The sequence below is a fragment of the Anticarsia gemmatalis genome, chromosome 19 (genome assembly GCF_050436995.1).
Source record: "Anticarsia gemmatalis isolate Benzon Research Colony breed Stoneville strain chromosome 19, ilAntGemm2 primary, whole genome shotgun sequence".
NCBI lineage: Eukaryota > Metazoa > Arthropoda > Insecta > Lepidoptera > Erebidae > Anticarsia > Anticarsia gemmatalis.
This window is the reverse complement of record NC_134763.1, coordinates 6,599,845-6,627,666: the sequence shown is the minus strand read 5'-3', so window position 1 is coordinate 6,627,666 and position 27,822 is coordinate 6,599,845. Positions and strand designations below refer to the sequence as shown.

At 36.7% G+C, this 27,822-nt stretch overlaps 2 protein-coding genes across 6 annotated transcripts in view; both read left to right on the top strand.

The window, feature by feature from the left end:
- The first annotated feature begins 338 nt into the window (after window positions 1-338).
- Klp3A (kinesin-like protein 3A) lies at window positions 339-20,339 on the top strand. Of its 3 annotated transcripts, XM_076126734.1 has the most exons (19): window positions 341-1,065; window positions 1,374-1,475; window positions 1,846-2,037; window positions 2,554-2,713; window positions 9,796-10,007; window positions 10,491-10,653; window positions 11,086-11,605; window positions 12,006-12,194; window positions 13,381-13,554; window positions 14,035-14,238; window positions 14,615-14,769; window positions 15,113-15,261; window positions 15,575-15,819; window positions 16,249-16,374; window positions 16,778-16,972; window positions 17,281-17,547; window positions 17,843-17,898; window positions 19,682-19,769; window positions 20,056-20,339. In XM_076126734.1, exons 1-19 carry the CDS (start codon window positions 825-827, stop codon window positions 20,062-20,064), a joined length of 3,447 nt encoding a protein of 1,148 aa, XP_075982849.1. In that variant the 5' UTR covers window positions 341-824; the 3' UTR covers window positions 20,065-20,339. The 3 variants fall into 3 exon arrangements, with proteins under 3 accessions (XP_075982848.1, XP_075982850.1, XP_075982849.1); XM_076126733.1 differs by lacking the exons at window positions 19,682-19,769; window positions 20,056-20,339 and adding an exon at window positions 17,963-18,226 and having other exon boundaries at window positions 339-1,065; XM_076126735.1 differs by lacking the exons at window positions 19,682-19,769; window positions 20,056-20,339 and adding an exon at window positions 19,331-19,407 and having other exon boundaries at window positions 340-1,065.
- Window positions 20,340-24,195: 3,856 nt separating this feature from the next.
- Window positions 24,196-27,822, top strand: part of sas (stranded at second transmembrane protein) — a 57,218-nt gene continuing 53,591 nt past the window's right edge. The window contains exon 1 of one of the 3 annotated variants that reach the window (XM_076127210.1): window positions 24,196-24,468. The gene's annotated coding sequence lies outside the window, so the exon portion shown is untranslated. The remainder of the gene's footprint in view (window positions 24,469-27,822) is intronic. The other 2 variants (XM_076127209.1, XM_076127211.1) reach the window with 2 other exon arrangements.

Here is a 27,822-nt window from a genome sequence, read left to right as displayed (position 1 = left end):
TCCATTCACCCCTTTGGTCGTTTCGATTCACCCCTATCGCTGGGTGAATAGAAATTGACCATTTTTTTAATGAAATATCGTAAAACTATGCATATTTTTGGACAAATATGGTTTTAACTCTTTCTTCATGGCGCCGGACATGATATAAAACAACCTGACAATAAAAATAACATGTTATTCGCTACAAATTTTTAGGACAAAGTTAAAAAATTGTTTCTATTCACCCCGTTTTACGGTACGTTTTGGAACCGGATATTTTTGTGCATTTCTGTCACGTGTTGGTGAAAATTGAAAATGAGATTATTTTCTTTTTGGCCACCCTAAATTCAAAAGGATCGTTGACTGACTCCAACCGTTGTATTTTTAAAAGTTTATTGTCGTGACTTTGTGCAAGTATTTTTGTGAAAGTGAATAGTTATTGTTATTTTGTGATATTGTTGCTTCTTTCACTGTGTTATTAACTTTTCAGACTCAGTAAATTAGTAAGTTTATTGACAATATACACACGAAGACGAAGATTATTTCTGTTTCTTGTATCAAACACTTGTAGGACTCGGAATGGTAGCGGATTTTGAAGTATTTTACAGTTGATAATTAATTCGTTACACTAAAACCTCCTTGCATTAACAAATGCAAATGTCAGGGTTGACAAAATCGAATGCCGCACACTGGATTTAAAAATAAAACCTAACCATCTGACAAACCCTGATCATCCAGATCCAGGCCTGGAAAACCAAAAATCTTAGGATATGGTAACTTTGTTGAGGAATTAGGAGAGGAGTGGAGTTTTATTTTTTATATAAATATAAAGAAACTTTGATAAAATGGTTGAAGGGGACAGTAAAGGTACTATAGACACAGTGCAGGTGGCACTACGGATTAGGCCATTGATGCAACAGGAAATAGAGCGAGGATGTGACGAGTGCATCGATGTGGTGGCAGGACAGCCGCAGGTACAGATCAAAGACCTGGCATTCACTTACAACTATGTGTTCCCTATGCACATCACACAGCAGGAGTTTTATGATACCGCTGTGAAAGGTCTTATAGGAAAACTGTTTCAAGGTAAGTTATTTATGTATGGACAGTATTTCTAACTCTTAAATCATTTAGTTTAAATCTTTGAGCTGTGCATTGTTGATTAATCTTGTATGTTGGTATTAAGGGGTGAATATTTACCTCCTTCCTTGCTTACTACTATTTCAACTACTTAACTAGCAATGTTTAACTTCTGTTTACAACTGAATTGTGATTTGTGTTACCATTAGCAGAGCTATGTTTACATCACACGTACTTAAGACTTTAGAAGGAAAAGCAAATATGGGTGGAGGGACAGACTTTATTTAAAAAATGCATTATTTGGTTTATTCCAGGTTACAATGTGACAATATTAGCATATGGCCAGACTGGCTCTGGCAAGACCTACACTATGGGTACCAACTACTCTGGATCAGATGGTGACTCCACTAGGCTTGGTTAGTATAATGCAGCATGTTCTCATCAATTGTTACATGGACTAAACATACTTCTTTATCTTTCCATTCACTAAGGACTTGATGATCAGAATTTTTCAACTTAAAGTATTTGTACAGAGCCTTTATTAATTTAAGATTAATAATTTAAACACAAACTTAAAGAATAAACTTCTTATTTTGAGTTTCCTACAATACAAACATCTTTAAAAAAAATAATACTGGCATGTGGGAGTAATCTTATAGCAATCTAAGTAGTTGTATTACAACTATCTAGCAAATATTTCAGGCACCATTATGAGCTGTGCTTACTCTTGTTATTAATCCTTAGTAAGGCATCAGCAGTTAAATTAGTAAATTGTTCATATAACAGGTGTGATACCCCAAGCGGTGGCGGACATATTTGACTTCATAGAGACACATGAAGACAAGTTCATATTCAAGGTGAATGTGTCCTTCATGGAGCTGTATCAGGAGCAGTGCTACGACTTGCTCTCCGGCAAGGAGAGGGGCCACAGTATTATTGAGATCCGGGAGGATATTAATAAAGGTGTTATTTTACCTGGTAAGTACACTATAGTGTTAAATGTTCTACAATATGTAGTGATAAACTCCATATAATCTATGTATGTGTCCATATACCCCAAGTTAGGCTAAGGTCCTCTACTTTGCATGCCTACCACACCATGCAAGGTTTCATCACATTGTTTTCCCGTACTGTAAGAACAAGTGATAAATATTTCTATACACATATAATTTTGAATGTCATTAGTGTGGTGTCTCAGGCTTGAAACTGTCCACTACTTGAACGGGAGGAGCAAACTTCTACCACTTGGCTATCACTGTTTTTACTTTTTGCACCATACTTACATACAGATGTATTTGATCAAGCCCTAAATTCTTTAATTTTAATAAAGATAAATTCTTCATGATGGCTGTATATTAATTTTTACACGATTTGGATAAAACTGCCAATTAATAGTGCATAATAATATAACTTTCTTGCTATATGGTGGAGTTGCGTCATGGCGAAATGCGTCTCTAGAACTCAACAATATAAAAACCACACAAATATTTACAGGTATAACTGAGCTGCCAGTGACTTCAACCATGGAGACCATGATGGTATTAGAGCGAGGATCTTCAGGCCGCGTGACAGGCTCCACGGCAATGAACCAGGCCTCCAGTCGCAGTCACGCTGTGTTCACCATCGTTATCGCTAAAGAGAGCCGTACTGACAAGTTAGTCTAAAATGTTTTGTGCGAATGCTTCTATGATATAGATTTATTAAGATGTCATCGAAATAACCGTATCGCCGCGGGTGCTGGGATTGAATCCCACCCAGGACAAACATTTGTGAAAGAACGAAATAAAAAAAATCTCCGATAAAGAAATCTTCTCATCATCAAAATCTCAGGGGTCAGTCTCGTATCGGCACGCGTACGGTCGAGTCGTTTCGCAGAACTCGTTAGCTCTTATCGCAATCCTTTTGTTCTCACGGTTGCCAAGTGGCCGCGCCGGGCGGCCGGCTACCTGAGCCAGTGCGCAGGCACTTACTTCGTGATATTGTTTATAACATTATTACGAACGAATGATGGAATGTTCACAATCTTCAAATGAGGATGTGGATGTGGAGGTGGATGCTATGGTGGGCAACCAGTATTACATCTTGGTGCAAGAGGAAGAGGGTCGGGATGGGACAAGGAAAAGGAATCGGGAAGCTAGAGAATCGGATGAAGAGTGGACAGTTGTAGGAACCGAAAAGAGAAAGCGCAAGCAGGACTCTGAACACGAGCCACCGAAGTGGGAAGTAACTATATCTTGTAAAGATAAGTTACCTAAGTCGTTTGCATTGGCTAAGATGTTGAAAGCTCTGTCAATAAATAACATACTTAGGGTGAAGTATGTAAACGCATATCGCGTTCGTATTCAATTCAGAGAGGTCACCGATATGAACAAACTTTGTTTGTGTGAATCACTCGTGGCAAAAGGTTGGCGCTTTAGCAAAGACCTAGAAGTGGGCTACTCATACGATGTGATTAAAGACGTGGACCTGGAACTAGAGGATACAACCGTCCAACAAAGCATAACTTGTCCAGAAAACCTTGAACTAATATCGGTGAGAAGGCTGAACCGACGAGATAAGGAGAATGGCGGTTGGACACCTAGCGAAGTTGTAAGGCTATGTTTTAAGGGGGATTGTCTACCGGAGTATGTACATGCCGACGGACTGAGAATCAGAGTGGAACCCTATATATTTCCCGTCTCCCAATGCTCGCGGTGCTGGAGACTAGGACATACAAATTAAATGTGCCCGTCTGCCAGAATTGTATGTCCTAAGTGCAGCGGGCCGCACGCCAACTGTGAGACGAAAACTTACAAATGTGCAAACTGCTCAGGTCGTCATATGGCACTATCAAGGACATGTCCGTCATATATTAGAGAGAAAGAAATTCGTGACATAATGGCTGATAAAAACTGCACCTACAAGAGAGCCTTAAACTTACACGCGGCGGCTGTGGCAACCGAACCCCCCCGACAAAACAGAGTGATTGTTAACACCACATCTAAAGACAGTAAGTCTTTGGATGTAACAGAGGACCACCCAACCATAACTTTGAGTACAGAAGAAAGGCAAGAAGACTCAGCGGAAACTGGGACAACAAATAAGAAAACCAGAAACGGCAAGAAAAGAAATAAGACACAATATAAGACATGGAGCGACCTGTTCAAGGATGAGTCGGAGCACCCAGCGGAGGAGAACACGCCACAAACACACGCAGAGGAAAATACCGATGATCAGTCGTATCAGTTTATGGATTTATTAGTGCGGGTGAAGGAAATTATTTTCCTTAAAAGACTTTCGTTGATGGCGAAAATCAAAAGTATTTTTAAATTATTTATTGAGTGGGTATTATCGGTGGTGGTAGAAAACGTGTCAGATAGTCCTTTGTTACAGTTAGCATTAAGTGTTTTTAATGGATAGTAATAGTAAACGTATTAAACTGAACATTATGCAATGGAATGCACAAAGTCTCAAACCTAAGTTAACATCATTTACACATCTATTATTTACAAGTAATATTCATATAGCAGTAATTTCTGAAACATGGCTGGAACCCGATAGTTCATTAAGAGTCAGGGATTTTAATATATTTCGGCGCGATAGAGCTGACTCATACGGAGGAGTGGCCATTCTCACACACAAATCAATTAGAGCTCAACTTACTAACTACCAAATTACGAATAGGGGTATAGAATGTCTTCATGTTAAAATATTTAATTGTTCCTTTATAGAAAATATAATTGCAATATATTGTCCTTCGTCGGTACGAACTAATTATTCAGACTGGTGTGATATATTGTCTAGCTTTAATAGAAAAACTATTATACTTGGTGACTTTAACGCACAACACACTAATTGGTCAATTAAAACAGATTCCAGAGGGATACAAATATTAGATGCCATGATCGATAATAGTTATGCTATATTGAATAACTGCAGTGACACGCGTATTAAGTTAGTTAGTGGTCATTTGCAAAAGTCAGCCCCTGATATTACACTTGTTACGTTGGACATCGCTATGAGATTCAACTGGTCTGTATTAAAAGAAACTTTAGGAAGTGATCATTTGATAATACACATTTCCTCTGAATGTAACATGAATAACCATTTGGAAATCATAAGAAATTTTAAAAAAGCCGACTGGGTCAGTTATGAAACCTGTCTAGAGAAACTCTTTTCATGCTTCATTCTTCCTGAACACCCCCAAATGGCATATGACAAATTTGTTGACTTTATTTATTTAGCCGCAGATATTCACATACCCGTTATTAAAATTTCACAAAATCCAGACACAAAGTTTACCCCAAAATCGTACTGGAATCCGTCCTTATCGAAGGCCGTAGCCGTTCGACGGTTGGCCTTATCAAATTTCCGAAAAAATCCGACACCACTTAACCTGGATCTCTTAAATGATAAAATTAGAATAGCGCAGAAACTGATTCGGCAAGCTAAACATCAGTCTTGGATCGAGTTTTGTTCATCAATTGATGAACAAACTTCGGCATCCCATATGTGGCGGCAAATGCGATGGATAAAGGGTTACAGGTCACCTAGATTGGTCGTAGACAGTACTGCAGCTAATAACCTACTTCTACTTTTGTCCCTCACTCCAGATTATGTATCACCTAAGATGCCTATTTTATCGAATCACAATGTAGATCTCGAGAGGAGTATCTCCATACAGGAGCTTGATAAATGTATTAAATGTAAGGATACATCTCCTGGATGCGATGATATATCGTACTCGATGATCAAGTACTTGCCGAGGAATGGGAAACTTATTTTACTTCAGTTATATAATTTATTTTTATCTCATAGCTTTGTACCCACCCAATGGCGTAATATTAATTTAATACCAATCCCTAAACCGGGAAGAGACCCTAACTTAGTGACGTCAATTAGGCCTATATCCTTGATGTGCTGTCTCTGCAAAATTTTCCATTTAATAATCAATAGGAGATTGGAATGGTATTTTGAAAAAAACAACTTATTCTTTGTCAATACGGTTGGTTTCAGAAAAACTAGAGGTTGTTTGGACAGTCTAAGTTGTTTAGTAGCACGAATACAAAAAGGGTTTTCGGAAAGGCACTCCACCATTGCTTGTTTCGTTGATATAGACAGTGCTTATAATAATGTCGATATCCAAATGTTAATTACTATCCTACATAACTTTGGAGTGGGGGTCAAAATTTGTCAATACTTATGGAATTTTTTAACAGAAAGACAACTTAAAATACGTACTGAAGATGGTTATATATGTAGAACATCAGTAGCTCTACCATGAGTTGGCGTAGTTAAATCATCTTACTTAACTAGAGTAGTTAACGTGAGAACGCAACTACAACAGTGGGCTTAAATGTTCGTACCATGAGTTGTGTTGACGTTAACTACTCTCGTTATAGTTAAAACTATATCATTCGTAGTAAGATTTTTAATCTGTGGTTTTGCGACATAATGTCAACATTCAATCTGTAACTTGAGTATGCTCGAGTGATGTAGTTCTATCTCCTTCTATTCACATAAGACAGACAGAGAGAAAATACGACACACGTTTCAAATTGATATGGTAGCATTAACCAACAAAAATAAGAAGTCGTCGCTTGCATATAATTTGGTACGTTTTCGTGTATTTTATGATTTTGTGTTATTGCTTTTTGTTTATTGTCAGCCGGGGACAAAACAATACACCTCAGTTACGTTTTAGTGCTAGTGCAAGGATTCTAATTAATAAGTAATTTTATTTTCACCTTTGTTTAAATAATCCTCTTTCCTGCCGCGTCCTAGGAAACTTTATGAACATGTTTGCAAAAATTGCATGGTTTAAAGCTGAAGTAACTTTTACAATGATCACACTTGTGGCCTCTTGGGAAAAAATGGTTCGCCTCCCCAACAACACGCTGATAGTCATCGTGAGCGTGAAAAAGTATAGCACTTAATTCCTGTAAAAACGTATAAGAAACTTATTTGTTCTTGAGAGGTTTTCGGAACAAAATAAAATAGCTAAGATGTATGTTAAGCTTACCTTTGTTTCTAATGAAACTCTTTGAGGAGATTTTAAACCCGTGTGTTGACATAATAAATCATATAATTCTATAAACAATTCTTTGTTAGTCGATATAGTTTTGTAAATTTTTTTTTACAATTATTGAGGGGATTTCCACTTAATTCACGCATACCACTTTGAAATGTCTTTGTTCACGTCGTTCATCTTTGAATGCAGCAGTTTCGAATATATCACAACCAATATTTGTTCTACCGAACATTTTTAATGGAAAATAACTTCAATTATTTGTAAAACAATACCCTCTCACGAAGCTAAAAGTCGGTGAGTGCCGCAACTACTACAGTAATAGTTCGTTACTGTAGCATCTGTCAAATTGGTAACTCATGGTACCATTATCGTACGGAAAGAATGAACGACAAAGCCAATCTACATTCACTGTTGTTTAATTTAACTACACGTTACTAACTATGGCGACTCATGGTAGCAATGTTGGTACCTTAACTATCCGCTAGAGGCGCTGTTCGAGTTTTCATACATTTTTTCAACTATAGTGTCTGCGGGAGACTATAGTTGCCAACTCATGGTAGAGCTACAGGGCGTGGTTTAGCGCAGGGAGACCCGTTAAGTCCCTTGTTATTTAATGTGACCACCATTGAGATATGTAGAACTATAGAAACCGATATATTTATTTCTCAATATGCGGATGATTTCGTGTTATATTATACCGGTTCTTCTATCACTCAGTGTGTATCTAAACTACAATATAACTTAAATATTCTTCATGAACTGCTATTAAAGTTAGGTCTGAATATATCTGCAAGTAAGAGTCAAGTATGCATTTTTCAGAATGGTTATAGAAGACAAACTGTAAATTTATGTATCGATGGTCTGTCCTTAGAATGTGTACCTTTTGTCAAATATTTAGGAGTGTGGTTAGATCGAAACTTGAGATGGGCAAAACATATAAACGAGGTCAGAGAGAGAGCCTTAAAATTTATATATATATTTAAAGTCCTTACCGGTCCCGGATGGGGAATACACCCTAGTCACCTGAGGACCCTCTATATATCTGTAGTTCGTAGTCGTTTAGATTATGCCAGTTTTTTATATGACTCTAGTTGTGCAACTCACTGTGTTAAGCTAGACAGAGTGCAGAACCAGTATATGCGTGCGATAGGAGGATTTATAAAAAGCACCCCTATCCATGTTATGGAATCGGAACTGCTACTTCAACCATTGGTTGTAAGAAGAACATACTTAGCTGGCAATTTTATCCTTAAGACTAGATCCCTAAGAGATAATGATTTGTGTTCAATATTAGAGGAACTGTCAAGTTTGTGTCAGGGTTTATATTGGAGACGTAGGAAACAACCATTACTGGTCACTACATTTGACAGATTTAAGAATATACCGGTGGATTCTAGTGAGCAACTCGAGATGTTTGGTTTGGATACCTGGATCAGTAATATTAACACTAAAAGTTTTATAAACCCGAATATTAAGAATTTAAACACACCCAAACATAAGTGTAGCACTCAAAATTTACTGTTAATTTGCAACAAATATATACATGAGGAGTATGCTGAATTTTATAAAATCTACACGGATGGATCCAAAGATAGTCAAGGTGCAGGGGCTGCCTTCTTAGATATACAAACAAATGATTCGGTGAAATTGTCTATAAAGGAATCCGATATTTCTATTATGCATGCTGAGCTCATCGCGATTGCTGAAGCATTATCATATATCAGATCAGTAGCAAATCATTGTAAGTTTGTGATATTCACTGACTCTAAAAGTTCTCTCCAACATTTAGAACTGTGTACGTCCACAAAACGAGGCATTACATTGGCATATGATGTTCTTAATAGTTTACATAAATTAAATTCAGATAATACAATAGTAATTCTTCAGTGGATACCTTCCCACATTGGCTTACTAGGAAATGAGGCAGTAGACAAACTTGCAGGGGAGGCTTTGACTGAGGGTGTGGTTTTCAACTGTGTGCCATACTACACAAGCCTGTTGCGTCATCTGAAATTATACTGTACCAAATTGTGGTCCGAGTACTTTGACGAAAGATCACGTTATAAGGGCATATGGTACAAAACTATACAGCCATCGCTGCCTCACGACCTTTGGTTCCATGGGCGCGGTTTGGGAAGGTATCACATTGTAACCAGCTTTCGACTACGAGCCGGGCACATTCCACTAAATAAGTTCGGATACATGATGGGCAGAGAAAGATCCACTAATTGTAGTGAATGTGACAGAGTTGAGGACGTACACCATATATTGGTGGAATGTGTGCGGAACGAGGTCTTCAGAAGACATGTTGTGGCTTCTGAAAACATAGAACACCTTAACGTTGGCTGGTGTAATAGTATTTTAGCTTTTCCCCTCTCCAAGGGGGCCAAATTACTTTGTAAATTGACCCAAATTGGGGTCAAAAATAGGGCAATTTAATTGTTATTTTTTTGTTGTTAATGTTTTTGTTACTTTTGTTGGAACTATGGGGGTTACATGTTCAAATTTGAACCATCTCCCTTTAAATAAAGATTTAAAAAAAAAAAAATCTCAGGGATGTTGCAGTCTTATGATTTATAACATAACTGCTGGTTTCATAACTTACTGTGGTTTACTTGCTGAGCTGTCTATATTTATTACTTAAAGTCAATACAGGTTGTTTTAACAGATACACCAACAAAACTTGATCCATGTCTGTTCTAAAACTTGGTACTTTCTTGTCATAGGAACTTAGCAACAACATCCAAGTTCCACCTAGTGGATCTCGCAGGGTCTGAGCGTATTAAGAAGACGAAGGCAAGTGGTGAGCGACTGAAGGAAGGCGTGAAGATCAACCAAGGTCTACTGGCACTCGGCAACGTCATCTCTGCGCTAGGAGATGGCACCAATAGGAGCTTTATCAGTTATCGTGATAGCAAACTTACGAGGTTGTTACAAGGTAAGGAAATTAACATATCAATATTTACATCTTTACAAGTTCGACTGCCTCCGTGGCGCAGTGGTTTAGGTCGCCACGTCGTTACCACTGCAACGGTAGGTCGTGGGTTCGATTCCCACACGTAGCAATTATTTATTTGTGCGATCCACAAATTATTGTTTTGGGTCTGGTTGTGCTTTGTGTCCGTTGTTTGTATGTTTATAAAAGTCCCCGCGACACAAGAGCAATTCTTAGTGCGAGAGTTGTCTTCTAAAAAGAAAAAAAAATCTTTACACGTGTATATTGTACGTGATCGAATGCATGTACGTATACGTAAACGCAAGTGATGTGAGCTTATGGGCGCTAAAGTTGTACAAGCCGAAAAACATGTACAGCAAAATAAGTAGGTCTCTTTACCATTTTTTCTTTAGCTTGCAGAACATTTTAGAAACTTGTTACATTTGAAACATTGTTCTCAAAAGCTTGCTTTGACTCAATTTACAGACAGTTTGGGCGGTAATTCTCTAACGCTGATGGTGGCGTGTGTAAGCCCGGCTGACTACAACTTGGACGAGACGGTGTCAACGCTGCGGTACGCAGACCGTGCGCGTAGGATACGCAACAAGCCTATTATCAACCAGGACGCTAAGGCTGCTGAGATTATTAGGTGAGCTTTACTGAATGACATTCTCATAATACATATTATGGTAATTCCGTTCAGCGCTATTTATAGCTAAATCAGCGGCTCACCCCCGGTTTCTGAGTACATTTAACGGTAGTTTATCTATTCAATAGCTTTTTTTAAATTTGAGTTTTGACACTATTGAATAGATAAACTACCGCAATACCTAAATGTACGCAGAAACCAGGGGTCAGCAGATTTATTCCTATAATATTATATACATAATTTCTCAAAACAAAAGGAAAGTCTATTTATGTTAATGTTTTAAACTCACATTATCTTTTCCCTTCTTATGGGACATGCATACTATTCACTAAACACGGCCTTTAACAAACTCGGATGAGAATTATAAGCATTTAAAGGCCACCAGAATTAATCAATACTACAAATTCATGACAATTACTATGCTTTGTACAGGTTAAACAACTTAGTAAACGAACTCCGCCTACAAGTCCTAGGCAAAATGCCGACCGTCAGCGAGCAAAACAACGAACAACTACAAGAAGAGTTAGAACGAGAACGCACTAGATACCAAGAACTACTGAAAAAGCACAAACAAGTCACTGAACACTTAAGCAACATGCTGATAGAAAACACAAACCTTTGTGAAAAGGCTTTATTAGCTGAAGCAGCTAAAGACAAGATTGAACGTAAATTGAATGAGTTGACAGAACAATGTAATCAAACTATAGAGAACTTGAACACTACTACAACAGACGATGAGCATCAGAAAACGACTGTTGTGGATTACTTGAAGGAGATAAAGACGAGGTTGGAAGACCTACAGTCGGTGAACTTGAAGACTAATGAGGAGTTGATCGATCATGAGATTAAGCTGTCGTTTGTTAATGAAAATGATTTGGAGAAGGTTGATGATGAAGTGTTGTTGAATGAGGACCAAGCGGTGTTGGAGGAGGAGAAACGAGCTATGGGACAGGTATGTTGATATTTCTGTTTTAGTGGTAGGTTTTGTGTGGTGCCTGAATAAATCTTCGCATTAAAAGTTGTATGCGAGAATATTGTATATTTTAAATAGGGTTTTGATTGATTAAGACAATATTAATACAGTTTTATGTTTACTTATTGCGGCTGGTAAAAGTGAGTAAATTTTCTATTAAATTTATGCTTTATCTTTATAGGAACAAACTTATTTTCCGATTAAAATTTATTTCGTAACAAAATGATGCATACAATACTAAAGGGCGAACATTTTTTCGTTTTATATTTTTACAGAGTTCGATTCTGGCACGAATTTTCGTCATACATCGTACATTAGCTTAAAATTAGCACTTAAGTCATTTCAAATGTTAATTGTACTAATCAATACATTCCTCCAGGTGGCCCTAAACCAAGAGCTACAAGAACTAAACCGCGCGATGGCGATCAAGGCCTCTGTCGTACAAGCGATACTTGCGAACAACAAGGAAATGCTGGACGGACACAAGAATCTTCGAGAAAACGAAGAGAAGATCTCACAACTCGAGAAGGAGCGAGATGAACTGTTGCAACAACTTAAACAGACTAAGGTGAGATAAACATCTAGTAGCAAAACTTTCTTTCTTCTCGGTTTATATTCAGTGTATCTAAAGAGTAGGCGCCCCAGGGGGTCTTAGGCAACAAGGTAATTTGTGCCGGCACTTAACAATACTTGTGAAACAATTGAAACATAGACATAATTACACATTGTCTCTATAGATGTCAGTAGAGACCTAAAAAGCTACTTTAACAGTCTCAGAAAACTCTGAAGGGTATCTTAAAGCCTGGTAATATGTATTTAATCGCGGCGTATTTCTTGTTTAACGTGTCATCTCCACATGGACAGCCTAGACTTAAGGCAACTTCTATGGGGCTCTATCTTTTAGTCTACTGGTCCACCCCGTGATTTTGATTTAGTACTAGTGTATAAAATAGCTTAAATCATCACTAAAATTGTACAAGTACAACAATAACAATATCGCCAAAAAACAAAGTGAATAAAAATTATATGTGCCTCTCATTATATGAGTTTAAAATGTCTTGCACTAACAACACAATACTTCATATTCCATATTCCAATGGAAATACCAGTCAGGTCGTCACTTGTAGCGCAGGTCATAGAAGCCAGTGAATACTTAACATATTTGCATAACACCGTACACTCGATATATTCCAATGACTTGCAAATATCACGCGTTGTATACTGGGCTAAAATTTATGCGCTCTTGAAAACCATAACCAGTGTTTACTAGTGCATGCTTCAATGATAAATATAAACTTCAATATTCGATACGAAATAATATTTTGTATTTTCATAAGGACTTCTACATAAGCAGCAACCAGCTATAAAAATACCACTAATAAATTTTAGAAAAATTGGTATTGACTTATATTAATTTCAATTGTTTTAAGCCTAATCCTAGAGTATCGTACGAGAGTAGAAAACTCAAACAATTTTCTAAAGAAACCTCAACCTAAAATTCAACTCAATCGATTGTAGTAGTAGTAGTGTAGTTATAATAGCGATTAAAATGGTCCTCACAATTTTTTCATAATGTTTTGTACTTAATACAACGTGTAAAATCTGCTTTCGAATGTGATATCAAACCGCTAAATCAATTAACTCTTTGGAAATGCACTGCTTTTAACCAAAAACACTTGCTTTAAGTTCTAAAACGTTTTTTGTACTTTACACCGCATTATTATTTTGAACTAAAAAGTACATTTTCTCTCCAGTCTAAAGACCCGTCGCACGAGGAGCGTCGTACAAAGGTATCGAGCTTGGAAGCGCAGATATCTGACTTGAAGAAGACGTGTCAACAACAGGCACACATCATCAAGACTAAGGAGAAGAATGAAGCCAAGATCGCGTCGTTGAACGCTGAACTACAATCTATGAAGGCCACTAAAGTAAGTTTAATTTGCCTTACCATAAGTTTCAATTGTTTTTAATTAGGGGTATGTCTTGCATGGCTATGACTATGGTATTCGCGTCATAGCCCTTGATGATAATGACGAACTTTATTGCCATTTGAATATTTGCAGGAATTCTGTAATTTCGGGAAGTTTAGTACTCTTTCTCGCTAGTTTTATAATATTCGCTACACACAATAGTAATCCTTACTTTGGGATTTATGTAAAAAAAATGGTTTACAAACGAAACCTGCCATTTAGTGTGATCTGTAACGAAAACTGGTATTTAATATCTGCATAAGTCACTATAACTGCTAACCCATTCCTCGTTCTCAACTCGAACTCAATGGCTAACCCCTTTCTTATTCGGGAGGAGACCCTTGCCCGTCAATGGGAAAGTAATGAAATAAAAAGTCATCGTAGTCATAATATTTTTTCGGTCATTACTTTTAATGGACCATCTGTTTCTCTAACTAGGTGAAAATAATAAAACAAATGCGCGAAGAGAGCGAGAAGTTCCGCAAGTGGAAGGCGGACAACGAGCGCGCGATGTTGCGCCTGCGCAATGAGGACCGCAAGCGAGCCACCGCCATGGCCAAGATGGAGTCGCTGCACGCCAAGCAACAGAACGTACTTAAACGGAAGATGGAGGAGGCTGTGGCTGTTAATAAGAGACTCAAGGTACATTTACAATGCAAAACTTATTATAGATTTTCATAGGGTTTTATGGAATCAAATTGGTCTGTCTGTCAATTGTTCAAACGACCTGACTTTGGCTAAAACTTGAGACTCGAGACTTTTGCGCAGCGATGAATGGCTCCTAAGGTTTTGGCAAGATATTCTTTTGCTTAGCCCAAGTTTAGTGGGGTTCAAGGTAGACCCGTGTTCATTTATCGTCTAACCGAGTTATCGTGGATTTATCGTAAAAACATGGTGGCCATATCTAATTACAGGTATTTTTTACTAGCGGCCTTTTATGTTTATCATTAGCAGGCGGACAAACGCGAGGGAATATTTTGTTATAACATATTGTAATTATTATAAATTTGGTCTCCAGGAAGCCCTAGAGCGTCAGAAGTTCTCTCAGATGAAGCGCAACGCTAAAGGCAGCGTGAAAGCGGGTGCCGTACAACAGTACATCGAACAAGAGCTTGAAGTACACCTCAGTATTGTGGAAGCTGAAAAGTCACTCGAAGAACTCATGGAGTATAGGTACAGTGTCTTCTATTTACATAATAATTGTACAACTAATGTAAAGCATTTGATCTCCCGCGCGTTTACAGCTTAAGCGATCTTTACTTACTGTAGTCTGTGAGTTAAGATCGTTTTTGCTTTCTTTGCTTCCTTTACTTCGGTCCGTCGGCATATTGACGTTCTTCGGCATACGACTCTCAAAAATAAAGATTGCTCATTTCCCTAAAGTCCCTAAACAATGTCTTTAGCTTAGCTAGGGTCCCCTAATAAACTATCTAAATCCCAAACAAAGTAATTTCATTGCATTTTGTAAAAATCGCGTGACTACTTAATTTTCTCATTATACTATTTTCTATTTTAGAGCATGGATAACAGAACAAATCGAGAACCTTCGCAACAGTACAGACGATGAAGCCAACAGGAAGAAGATAGCGGAACTTGAGGACGATCTCGCGCTGCGTAAGGCACAGATATCCGACCTGCAACAGAAGATACTTACTGCTGATCAAGGTAACTAACAATAAATTATTATGTCGTATTAAATATATTGTTATTGTTTGGGTAGAATGTTTAATTTGCAGTCGGAAAGATTCTCTTCGTGTCGCTCTTCAGGCGTTGTTTGATTATATAAAACATTTCACTGTAACATAGTTTCTACCTTCCAAACTAAGCCTAATAAAATCTGTTCAACCATTTCGTTAGTAACTATAACCGCGAAAAATATACACTGGTGTAAATTAAATAACTTCTACATAATATGCATATAATCTCAGACGGACACAGTCTTGCTTAGAAAAATAATAATCCTTCTATTATTCCTCAGAAAACAAATCCCGCACACAATGGGACAACATACAATCGATGCTCGAAGCCAAAGTCGCTCTCAAATGTCTATTCGAGTTGTTAGTCGATGCTAAGAGGGAACTACAGAACCAGAGTGAGAAGGGCTACCAGGCGAGGTATGAAGAGATAAAGGAAGCCCACGACAGACTCGCCATGGACTTTGAGAATAGCAAAACTGAGTTCGAACGACAGTTGGCTATGGTGAAGTTACAAAGTGAACAAAAGGTAGGGAACTGTGTTTTTTTAATTTAGTTTGCTTTAGTTGTAGAGACCGGAATAGGTGTGACTTCCAATATAAAAGTTTGGTGTTCTTTCTTAAAGTAATTGGGCACTCCAATCTTAGCTTATTGTTACATGTCTGTTACAATGAACTACAAGGAAACGTGTTAACTGTTTTGATATTGGTATCAGCGTGTTGACCAATAGATAGCCGCTCTTGTCGACACTATCATTATAAGTACCTGATTCTGACACGAAAAAAATAAGTCCATCACCCGCAAGCATTTGTTTCCAGTCATCTTTAGACACCCAGATCTCACGCACACGCATTTGGTGTATATTTGTACTTCAGAGGGCTTTAAATAGTTAATATCTGAAGTTCCTTTGGTTGTCTAACGGCTGATATTACATCCCTAACAATATTTATTGTTCCAGCTCTCCGCCCTCGTAGCTCTCCAGCGAGGCGTAGTCGGCAAAGGTGACAAGAGCGAAGCGTGCAAACACCTGCAGAACGTGATACAGTACCAGCAGGAGCGCCTGGAGCAGGTCGAGGAGGAAAATGTATGGCCCACTTGATTGTGAACCTTAACTCAAAGTATTAAAGCACGTTTTAGATGACACACGCGTTTTATGTCGTAGTTAGATTTTATACGACAAGTAGATTTTGCAGTTATTCGACTCTTTAGCAGAACATGATAATTTTGTTAGGAGAATCTGTTCATAGGATCGTGCGTGTAGCTTTTCTCTTAGGACAGCGTGCACGCATACGCCCGTATTATTACAAAAATAAAACGCATTTCATACATTGCACTACACTTAATTTTATGTGTTGGAAATGCTATATCAATAAATATGATTTTTTTTACGCATAACCAACTAGATACTTTTTGAATTTGTACATTCTAATTAACGTAAACACATTTATACACCCCTAAGCTTACTCATATCACTCAATATTTTACAGAAAAAGCTAGTAGATGAGTTGGAACAACTGCGCTCAGCTGGTAAGAAGGCTAAAAGGCGACCCAAGAAGGATGTTGGTGTGGAAGCTGCAAAGAAGGTGGAATACGTGGAGCCTACTGATGAAGAAGACGATGAGTTTGAAGACAGGGATAAGGATCCTGATTGGAGAGCTACGCCACTGTTCAAGCGCATACAAGTAAGCTTATATTATACAGCCCTTTTTTGTCACTCTGATGTGATATTTTATAGTCTTAAAGTATGACCCAGTGTAAATGGTTAGATGAAATTATCGAGCGTTAATTGCTACACGCCTCATTCTGTCTTTCTGTAAACATATGAGTGTTTTATTTACTTAACATTAGCGTGATATGAATGTGAAACATCACTGGATAGTTAAATCTCTATTGTAGTATATTAGCAGTCAGTATATGACGCACCAGTTTTGGAAATTAATTTATTCTTTTTTTATTTTATGTTATTATTCATAATATTTTCCACCACCAGGCGCAGCGTTCCCGGCTCACAATGAACTTCACGGCAGCAGACATATCGTCGACGGCCGACACGTCGGTATCCACGGCGCCCGTGACGTCACGCGCGGTCAAGCGCGGCAGTGACGGCGCCGCGCACTGCGTGTGTCGCGGGAGCTGCTCCACCAAGATGTGCGGCTGCGTCAAGTCCGACAAGGGCTGCGGGGGCAACTGCCGCTGTCAGCCGGAGCTCTGCAAGAACAGGAGGGTCTCGTCTGATAGTGAGGATAAAGAGAATAATGTAAGTGTTTGTTAATAACTGTTATTATTTGTGTTGTAATTTGAGCCGTTGCTGTGATAACCATATAGCTGACAACTCTATCGAGAAAACTGCTGCTTTTGGATTAGTCTTTTAATCCTTGCCTTTGATGATATTTGGATAATATCATACAGTTGCTTACTTATGTAGAGGCAACATATTCTAGCAGCCCAATTAGTCCACTTGTCAAGTTTGAATTTCCTCTAAAAAATGTTGATCTTCTGTGTTCGGCCCTACAGTTATGTGCAAGATAATAAAGCAGTATGTTTGTCCACAGCCATCAAGCACAGAACTATCACTAGATACGACACCGCCGTCATACTTCGACAAACGGTAAGCACCAAACACGATTCCTCATACCAAACTAACAACACAACTAACTGAACAATATGTATAGATTTCAAACATCAGAAGAATTGAACGTCCATCGAAAAGAGACAAAAGAACTACCCGTTCGCCGAACACCGCGTCCAATACGCGCTATAGCTAACACCAACACGCCAAAGTGGATGTTCGCGTTACTTGTATACAACACTTGTCTAGCGCCGATATCTACGTACTGTGCGAACAATATATTGCAGTACGGAATGGACCAAGTCAAGTACAATGTGATCTCTCACATTCTGAAGTTGTTGATGCGAGAGGTTAAATAATAAATATGTTCGCGATTATAAGCCCTTGATGTGCATAGTTTTTGTTGTATTATAGGGGTTTTACAAGATATTTGCATTACTATTTACGTTAATAGTTTTTTTCTATACGGGTATCTTACATTCATATTTAATAAAAGTGCTGGAAGTATAATATATTGCATAATTCTTAATAGTCAACAAGAGTTTGGTAACGTCCTGGTATATAGCACCAGCCTCATCCCCTATTATATGGGTCTAACATAGTTAATGGCGAAACGCGGGCGTAATCATACACCTCTAGCTTCACCTCGGGAATAACAAGCGTGATATTATATAGTTATGTATCCTGGAAGTCAGAATCTTTCATGCGAAGTTATTATAAATAATAAATGTATCGGTCAATTGCTTTCTCCATCAAAGATTTGTGTTCAAGATCTATTACTGTCTTCCTTGATACCATTATAAGCCATAAATTAATCGCTAGCTTATAACATATGTATATTTTTTATTAAATTGATGAAATATGTGCATGAAATCTTAATCACGTTGCTATTATTTATCGAAGCGGAATAAAAGAAATAAGTCACGGTTTCTCATGTTTTATCAAAATATTTTTTATTCACTACAAAATTATCTACTATACAACAAATACTATGTACATCAAGCGACACTCTATTTCGTATTTAGCATTCCAGCGAGAGCTACTTTTGTCAATAGTAAATTGGAACTAGTGGGCCATAGAATCCTAGTGCGTGGTAAATAGTATCTTAACTGCCTATGATAAGTCTTCTAGGAACGGAAAGGACACAGGGTATCATTGAAAATGAAAACAAAAATGCAGTCGTCAATGTCGTCATCACTGCAACTACACATTATAAAATAAAGTGGTTGGCAATAAACTTAAAATTGACTGAACGGAATTTCATGCGGTTTACACTACAAAATGGAGCTATTTTCGGGAACGGTGTTAGAGTACAATATAAAGTGCACCCGGGTGAAGTCTTATCGAGTCGATTGTAATGTACTGTAAAAATAACATTAACCTTTTTAACTCTCGCTGGAACATAATTCTGCGAACTATGCTCTTACAGAGAAACTGACTGAATAAATACAACTTTTTATTGTTCCTAAAGGCCACCAAGGAAGTACTCGTTCTATAAAAACATATCCGGCATTTGGCACATATTTAAGAGGACCACTTGATTCTCCCGTAAGTGCATAGTTCTGCAATAAATAAATGTAGATGTTAATCAAATTTAGACCTTCACTAGTAAATATAGAGTTGATTTTGATTCTCTAGTTGTTTTATAAAAAGTAAGACATTTCGTATTTGAATTGTTTCGTTTCATGTTTGCAGAACTATGTATTTACCTTATTAATACCATTTTAATTAACCTTTAACTCGTAATTGTGGTCATTAGAAGTTGTATGTTGTAGTTTTTGTAGTAGTTAATTGCGACTATAATAGTATTTTTTTATTACAGAAATCATCTTGATGCAACATACGTAAAGAAGAAGAAAAGTTACTTTTTCCCACATGATCAGGGAAATGGCGAACCTAATGCAATAAAGGTAAGAAAAGTTTACTAGTATTTTTTTACATATTTCTATAATTCCATTCCAAGTTCCAATTGAAGATAGTAATGTTCTTCGATCGATTTAGACTCCTAATCTAGTAGCCATTAACAGTGCGCCTTGGTTAAAGGGATACCTAACCACTTCTTAATTCCCCCATAGCCCTCTCATTTTGGGAGAAGAGTCGTGTCCTGTGATAGCTGTAGATAAATACAGGGACCTCTGTTTATTTAACATTAAATTAATAAATATTAATCACAATCGTATTTCTTCTTTGTTTCAGACTGATTAGTTTCCTGGATCAAAATACCTAGCGAGTAATAATAAGATAGTAATTTAGATATTATGCGTTTTACTCAAATTAATAGTGCCTCATCGTTCTAACTTTCTCCTAAAGCTTATTGTTAACTAAATTAAGTGTACAATGTATTGACATGTAATTTAAAATTTTATTTTACTTTGGACTGGGTTCTCGCGTCGCCATTTTGTATTCACGTGCAAAGTCCAGTCTGTTAATGACATTTGTTTTAAAAATTATGAGGAGTGGAGCTCCAAATAAATATTTATTATAAACTTGTGTTTCTTTATATTATTGCTGCGCTGCAGTGGGGAAGTATTTTCTTCTTAGCCATTTTGTCACGAGGGCCGATTTTTTACTTTTTCCTCGTTTTTCCATTTTGGATTGTCCCTATCCTAAGATTGCTGAAAATCAAACATAATATTAATTTACAGTTAGTCGCTATAAAGACATTCGAGGTATCGGGAAAGTATCTACCTTTGTTACCAATGTAAGTATTTGTATTCGGCCAGACTTAATAAAATTGTAGAGTACACGATCATCGGAACAGAGATACCCTGAAATATTAGAGCGAGCACTCATAATAAATATTTGAATCTTATATTAAATGTATCAGTAGTAGTTGTTAGTCAACAATCTCTCAAAATCTACTTCAAACACAAAAATGTGTTACCATCAGCCATTACAGGGCTATGTATACAAAATTCTTATGAACAATAGTCGGAAACGATCAAACTCTGATCATTCCTTAACATTGATCAATAAAGTTGCTTACAAACAAGATCTGCGACAATATTGATAGATCAAGCGTAAAAATGCTATGCAGTGTTACGTTATATGATATATTCTACCCACCTAAGCAATAGTTAGACTATCTGGCACATTACAAACGTGCGAACTAAGTCATGTCATTTTATTAAAAATCTCTCGCTCGCACTTACACATAGATCTTCAAAGGTGAAGTTTAGTTAGGTTAGTAGAGTACACAACCTGCACGTTGACGCTGCAAAAAAATGTTTCCTTTCCTTTGCTAATAATTCAAAAGTGGTCTAGTTTTCAGACCCTTTTGCCTGCGTACTTCAGGGTGCGGTCACTTTTGCCCTGACGGCCGTTATGTAATACTTACCGTATTTAAATAACGAATTATTTATTAAGGATAATAATTATTTGATATCCTAACAACATAGGTAACCGTCATATGGCGTTAGCTAAGGTCATTGACATCAAACGTTTATCCATCCATAACGAAATTATACCTTTTCGAGATTTAGCTCGAAAGTTTAGAAAGTTTTAAGACAAATTATTAACATCATGCGAGCGGGAATGTTGAGCGTAAAATCTTGATCTCTTTGCAAACATACAAACATAGTCATAAAATCACCAGGCCCGAGACAGTTTATTAGATAACTGAAACATTTCTTTTAGAATTCTGTCATTTAAAATCCCTAAACTTAGCAATCAGTTCAAAATCAAATTAAATATTTGCAGAAAGTGCGTTTTTCTTCTGGTTGGAAAGAACCTACGTCTTCGACTTGTGTGAGCCCCGTCTATGTAGGTATAGATCAAAGTTTATACGGCATGTAGGTATAGCAAATAACAGCAATGCAGAGCCTTGTTTTGCAGAGGTTTCGAAAAAACCTATCATTAATTTACGTCGTAGTTGTTTAGCAACCAGTAATAGAAACGATTATGAAGTGATATAGGTAACTATTAATAATAGATTAGTCTAATCATATCGTGAATTGGGAAACCCCTTTTATTTAATACAGCTATTATAATATAGGCTATCAATAAGCTTTGCTATACACGTAGGTATCTTTAGATAAATATGCACGAAACACAATTTTACTTAGGTCCGTTGCGTTTTTTGTTTTTTGAAGATAAATAATTACTCTTGTACTGCGGAGACTTTCTTTTTACAAGCAACGGACACGAAGTCCATCTACGGCCGTAACAAGTATTTTTTCGTCCCACAAATAATAATTTCATGTGGTGTAGGAATCGAACCTACGACAACAGCACACTGGCTTGGCAGCCTTTGCGTCATAGAGGTCGAGTCAAAAAATAAGGCAATTTTAAAGTATGTAATAACTATATTAATATAATTAATATTTTTAATTTATTTTATCCGTCATTAGCCTACTCAATCACGTCGACAGATAACGCGGGACAATGGAATGAAAGACAATAAAGATCTAATATAAACAGCTACCAAATTGCTTGAGTAAAAACAGGAAATGGTGCTATAGATTAACAATGGAGTTGTGGCGCACTTCTCCATGTGGTTATGAAGTTGAGCACTAGATCTGGCTACAAAACTCATTGAAACATAGAAAACTTATCATTAAAACGGACAGTAGTTCAAGAAACCTACGATCGAGAGGAAGCGAGTTCGTATCACACACAGCACGACCGATGTACTTCTAAGGCAGCGTGACCACCAATGGTCTGGGGGCAACATTTCGCTAATAAGATTGTGTTGATTGTGTGTGAGAGCTGTTGCTACTAATCACGGCTGTGCCCTTACACAATACAAAAAAATCATTTTCTGTTGGAATTTCTCGCTATCATGCACATACCTGGTGGAGATACAGCATTACACATCTTTCGAACTAAACTCGCGTGGTTATAGGATTGCTAGTATCGAGCAATCGACAATACTTGAAATCTTTAAATGAAATAACGTTCAGACAGTAAACTCTCTTTTCTAAATTACATAAACCTAGCATCTGCTTTTGTCATCAGCCAGTTAGTCATTAAGTCAAATACCGTCAAACATCTTGAATAGCTTTCACACAATGTTGACCACTGACCATGTGAAGTGAAGAATAACACAGAATACCTATGAGTTGTGATTCATCACGTATGAGTAAGGACACTTCTAACAGGCTAACCATTTTCTTTAGCCGGAAACACACACAGGTAATTCAATATTTTCGTGCTTACTCTGCCTATATTAGATTGTACTTAGTACTAGCAGCCTTGTCAGTTGGTTTAATTTATTTCTCTACTTTTATTTCAATTTCTTAAAAATTGTATTTCTTTTAGAAAACCTACTGATTTAATTATTTGTTTTCTCAGCCCGAGTCTCGGATAGCGCTATCGAATGTAGAGGTTGTCCTCTCAGAAGAATTTTAGGCCCATTAATTTGATCTACACGATGAAATCATTACTTATGTTTCGATAAGTAAGTCAGTCAAACAAGTTAGTTTTTAAAAGTATAATTAAAGACTTATGTAATTAAAGTAATAGGTAAACGAACTCTAGTCACCGTAAGTTACTACAGTTTACTGTGTGAAAGAAAACTTAATTATTATACCTACCACTCGCTTAAAGAATGTTTCGACCAAAACCTTTTGAAAAGTCATTCAAAATGATTCAATAAAAAGTTCGCTTTATTATCTTTAGGCGCGAACTTGATGCACAAAGTGTAAAAGCATCTGAATGTGGGTGTCGAGAGCAATCGCAGGTATTCTCACCTGTGTCAGTGGAAAAAGGGCATAAGATAGAATGAATCTGAAGTCGCTTAAGCCTCTCTTTCACTGAGAGTGTTATATGAGGTCATCGTATGGAGCACCTTGACCGATTCTGCAAAACCTGAGCGCATCGCGCGTCATCCAAAGTTGTGAGTCAAATGAAAGCATCACTATCTCTACTATTTGTTTACGAATGTTAATTCTCGATTTTATAATCGACACTGCTTGGTAAATTGTATCGATCGTATCCAGCTCTTTCACTCTCTTCTCACCTCTTTATTTTATAAAATGGACTTCTCAAAGCGGTTTGCGTAGATGCTTCAGTATATAGCGTTATAAGAAAATATCAGATAAATTCAGTTATAAATCGGGTACAAACTATTTTGACAGCCAGCGGGCATTTTCTTTTTATTCGAAAAACATCAAATTTTATTAGTAGAATAGTTCTTAGTTATTATGCAATAAGCACTCTGGGTTCTTTATATTAAAATTTAACATACGTATTTAGATACATAACACTTTTGGACAGCGAGAAATGTAAATCAAACGAGCATCAACCCGTTAAATTCGAACGTAATTCAATCGAGAACACTAAGTAGAGGCTCTATCACGTTTCGCCACGAGTCGAAGAAAGGCTCGGAGGCTCGCTTTCGTTGTTTACGGGGAGAAATCTCGACCGGTCGCGTCTGCGCTCACTCGGCCAGTACCGCGCGGCGCGCACAACTACCAACACGCACGCGCATGCGCAAAACACAATAAAACATACATTTTCGTGACAAAAAAAAACATTATTAAAGGAACACTTCAAAACTACTTGAGTTTTTTCTACAGTGTGGTGTAAATTGTGAATGTGAATTGTTCTTACTTTTTTTTTGTTAGAAAGTGTTGCTACCTGCTAGGAGTGTTTTTCTGTATTCCACCGGTATGTTGTTTGAAGTTTTAAGCGTATAATAGCGGTATTATTTAGGGACGCCGCGTTTCGACGCACAGCGGCCGTTTGAAACGAAGCCTCTCACTGAGGCATCTCTAGCGTAGATAGTTTAGACTCTACAATGTCTGTGCGGTTACAAACTATACAAGAAACTTTCCATTGAAGAAATTGTGTATTTTTATGAGTAACCGTCGTGATAATGCTGTTTTGCTTATAAGAAGATTTCACACCCACTACAAACTGTTTTCTAACATTAAATTGATTTAAAGCAATCAGAATTAAATTCCAAAGATATTCATACATATAACAACATAAGTAGCACACCCATCTTTTCTATAACCCCAACAAACATTGCTTAACTTTACAAAATTACAAAAATAACTCGTTCTCCCATCCAAAAAGTATTCAAACGCAACTTTTTCTTTAAGAAAAATTTCAAGAACGTGCTTACATATATTATAAACAGGTTTATCGAAAGGTATCTCATTTAAGTCATATTTATGACTTCGTATTCGATAATACTTACAGTGTTTTTGTTTTGATAACCGAACCTCTTGGCGAAACAAGCTTCCATACAAAAGAGTTCAACGACTGCAGTCGAAAATGAAGGCTGAAAAAATGTAATATCTTGTATTTAATTAGTCTTGTACTATTAATGTCTGTAGGTATTCTAGATTGTATGGTTATTTTACTTATAACATAGTTCATAAGCTCAAAATGAAGATCGTACCTACCATAGATAAAATATATTTTTTAGTATTATTATAGTTTCTGCGACCTATATTTCGTTCTAATAGAAAGTGCTTTGCATTGTTAACTTAGCGGTAGTATTAACTTTCAGACTATTATTCATAATTTCCTAAAAAGAAAATACTCTATAACTCTTCCTGAAAGAAGTACCAAAGTCGCGATAGACAGTCATAATACACTACTAAAAACTGAACGATCGGGAAGTAACATGTCTTCTTGAAACAGGTTTTTTAAATTGAAGTAATTTTACAAAAGAAATGCGACTATAATTAAGGCTCTAGTTTCTATTTCCTGAACATTGTTCATGAAGATAAAGAAGTCATAAAACCTACTTGGAAATTTCGCTCCACGCTACAGAACCACATTCAAACTCCTGACTATTCAGAAATTTTAGCAAATAAACTAATAAGGAGAATTCTTGTCAAATACTATAACAAGTTACGAGTCTTCCTGATGATATTATTTAAAAAATGAAACAGCAGCGTTTGATTTTATCAATTCATATTTCGTTTTATCGTTTCCTTCACGTTCGGCACAATATTCTTAAGCAACAATGCAGTGATTCCCTTGTATCCTACTAAACTAAGACAGCCATATAGTCCAGTTTGTTTTACTCGTATGTGGCGCCCGCGCACGTCTTCGTGGGAGAAATGGCGATCGTGTCATGTACCGGTCGATTGATACGGTAGGGTTAGCACACGCAGTTACGTCATCAATCTCTTTTATTATAACTGATTCATAAGACTAAAGGAGGAAAGTGGGGAAAGGAAACTGTACATCATATAGAGCGTAATATAATATTTCTTTTGATAGACTGCTTTTTATAGAATAAATTGATAGAATCTATACAATCGATTTACAAATCTAGTACACTGAATTTTAAATATTGTCATCTTTTTGTAACCTTCGCGTTAGTTTTCTAAGGTGCATAAGATACACCTAAATTTTATCATTAAAATATTGTATTTATTGTAATCCCAGAAGACAGTGACCTGTTGACAGACCACAGGAAACTGTGGACCAAAGAAATAAGTAACAGAAAACTATAGCTACACTTTACACGACCATTCATAAAGACTCTTTCAGGCCACCAAGACAGCTAAACATATAATTATCAAACATTAACCGCATAAAAACCTTAGCCAGTAGAATGCCAGAAAAAGCATAAATAATGGCGTATAAAACCATTGACCGATACAAACTGTAATGATCTTCGCAATTAGTGTGGTAATTTATTTATATAAGTAGAACAGTGCCTCGATTCTCTGCTACTATCGACTACCGACAACCGAACTGTCATCGAGAAATTTTGTATGAAAATCTGATCAGCGCCTCTGACGGGTGTCGTTGGAAACATTTTGGCAGTACATTCTAAATGTCAAAATTTCGATAGCTAGCCGGTTGTCGGTAGTCGATAGTGGTAGAGAATCGAGGTACAGTTCTCTTTATTTGTTTACAGTTAGCTCTTACAATGTTGTTAGTCAATAATGATCGATGCTTTTGTTAGATTGTTTCGTTAGACATAATGTTGTTATGTCAAATGAAAGGCAAACATAACAGTACCTAGGACAGTGATAAACAAAAATATGTAAGGGAACCTGTTGTACCTAGGCCGGTTTTTTAGAAATATATTTTTTATTGTGATTTGACGTGCAGCACACAAATCATATTTGCATATTTTGAAATGTCAATTATTTGGGTACTCACCAAAAAAATATCAGAAATGTATATTTAATATTTAAATATTTTTTTTAAATTTAGAAAAAAATGGGAAATGTGGCCAAGGTACAACATACCCTATGTACCTAGGCCAGTAGTACGTTGTACCTAGGACACATTGAAATTTGGGGGTAATTTAAGCAAATTATCAAGTTTTGTTAACTAAAATCATTTTATTTGATTTATTACAGTACACAGTATTATTACAGTATACAGTATTTAACAAAACATTTTAAAAATTCTCAAATGATCAACATTTAGAAATGATCAAAATTAAAATAATATTCATAGCTATTTTTATGCTTTTCAAACAAAATATTTAAACAAAAACAACTAACTTTTTGCCACCGTTTCGTTACATCACATCGCTGCGCCTGCCAAACTCCATATGTGTATTTTGATGTTAAAAAAAAATGAATCTTGTGTCCCAAATAAAAGAAAAAGTTTTCCAAAATCTCACAAAAGACACATGTGGAACTTGGCAGGCGCAGCGACGATATCACATAATATAATATAGCAAATCAATATACCTATATAGCATAGCAAATGGAAAACAAAATATTGAAACAATTATCTTTACCTATATATAAATTACTAGCTGACCCGCGCAACTTCGCTTGCGTCACATAAGAGATTGGGTCAAAATTTCCCCGTTTTTGTTACATTTTTTATTGCTACTCTGCTCCTATTGGTCGTACCGTGATGATATATAGCCTATAACCTTCCTCGATAAATGGTCTATGTAACACTGAAAGAATTTTTCAAATCGGACCAGTAGTTCCTGAGATTAGCGCGTTCAAACAAACAAACAAACTCTTCAGCTTTATTATATTAGTATAGATTATTTCTCTCTTAAATTTTAATCAGTCATTTGGA

Excerpts from the sequence above, each read along its gene's own strand:
- Klp3A (XM_076126733.1), top strand. The coding sequence starts at position 825 with ATGGTTGAAGGGGACAGTAAAGGTACTATAGACACAGTGCAGGTGGCA. Across the intron at positions 13,555-14,034 it reads AATCTATGAAGGCCACTAAA|GTGAAAATAATAAAACAAAT; the intron begins GTAAGTTTAATT and ends TTCTCTAACTAG. Across the intron at positions 14,239-14,614 it reads CTGTTAATAAGAGACTCAAG|GAAGCCCTAGAGCGTCAGAA; the intron begins GTACATTTACAA and ends TTTGGTCTCCAG.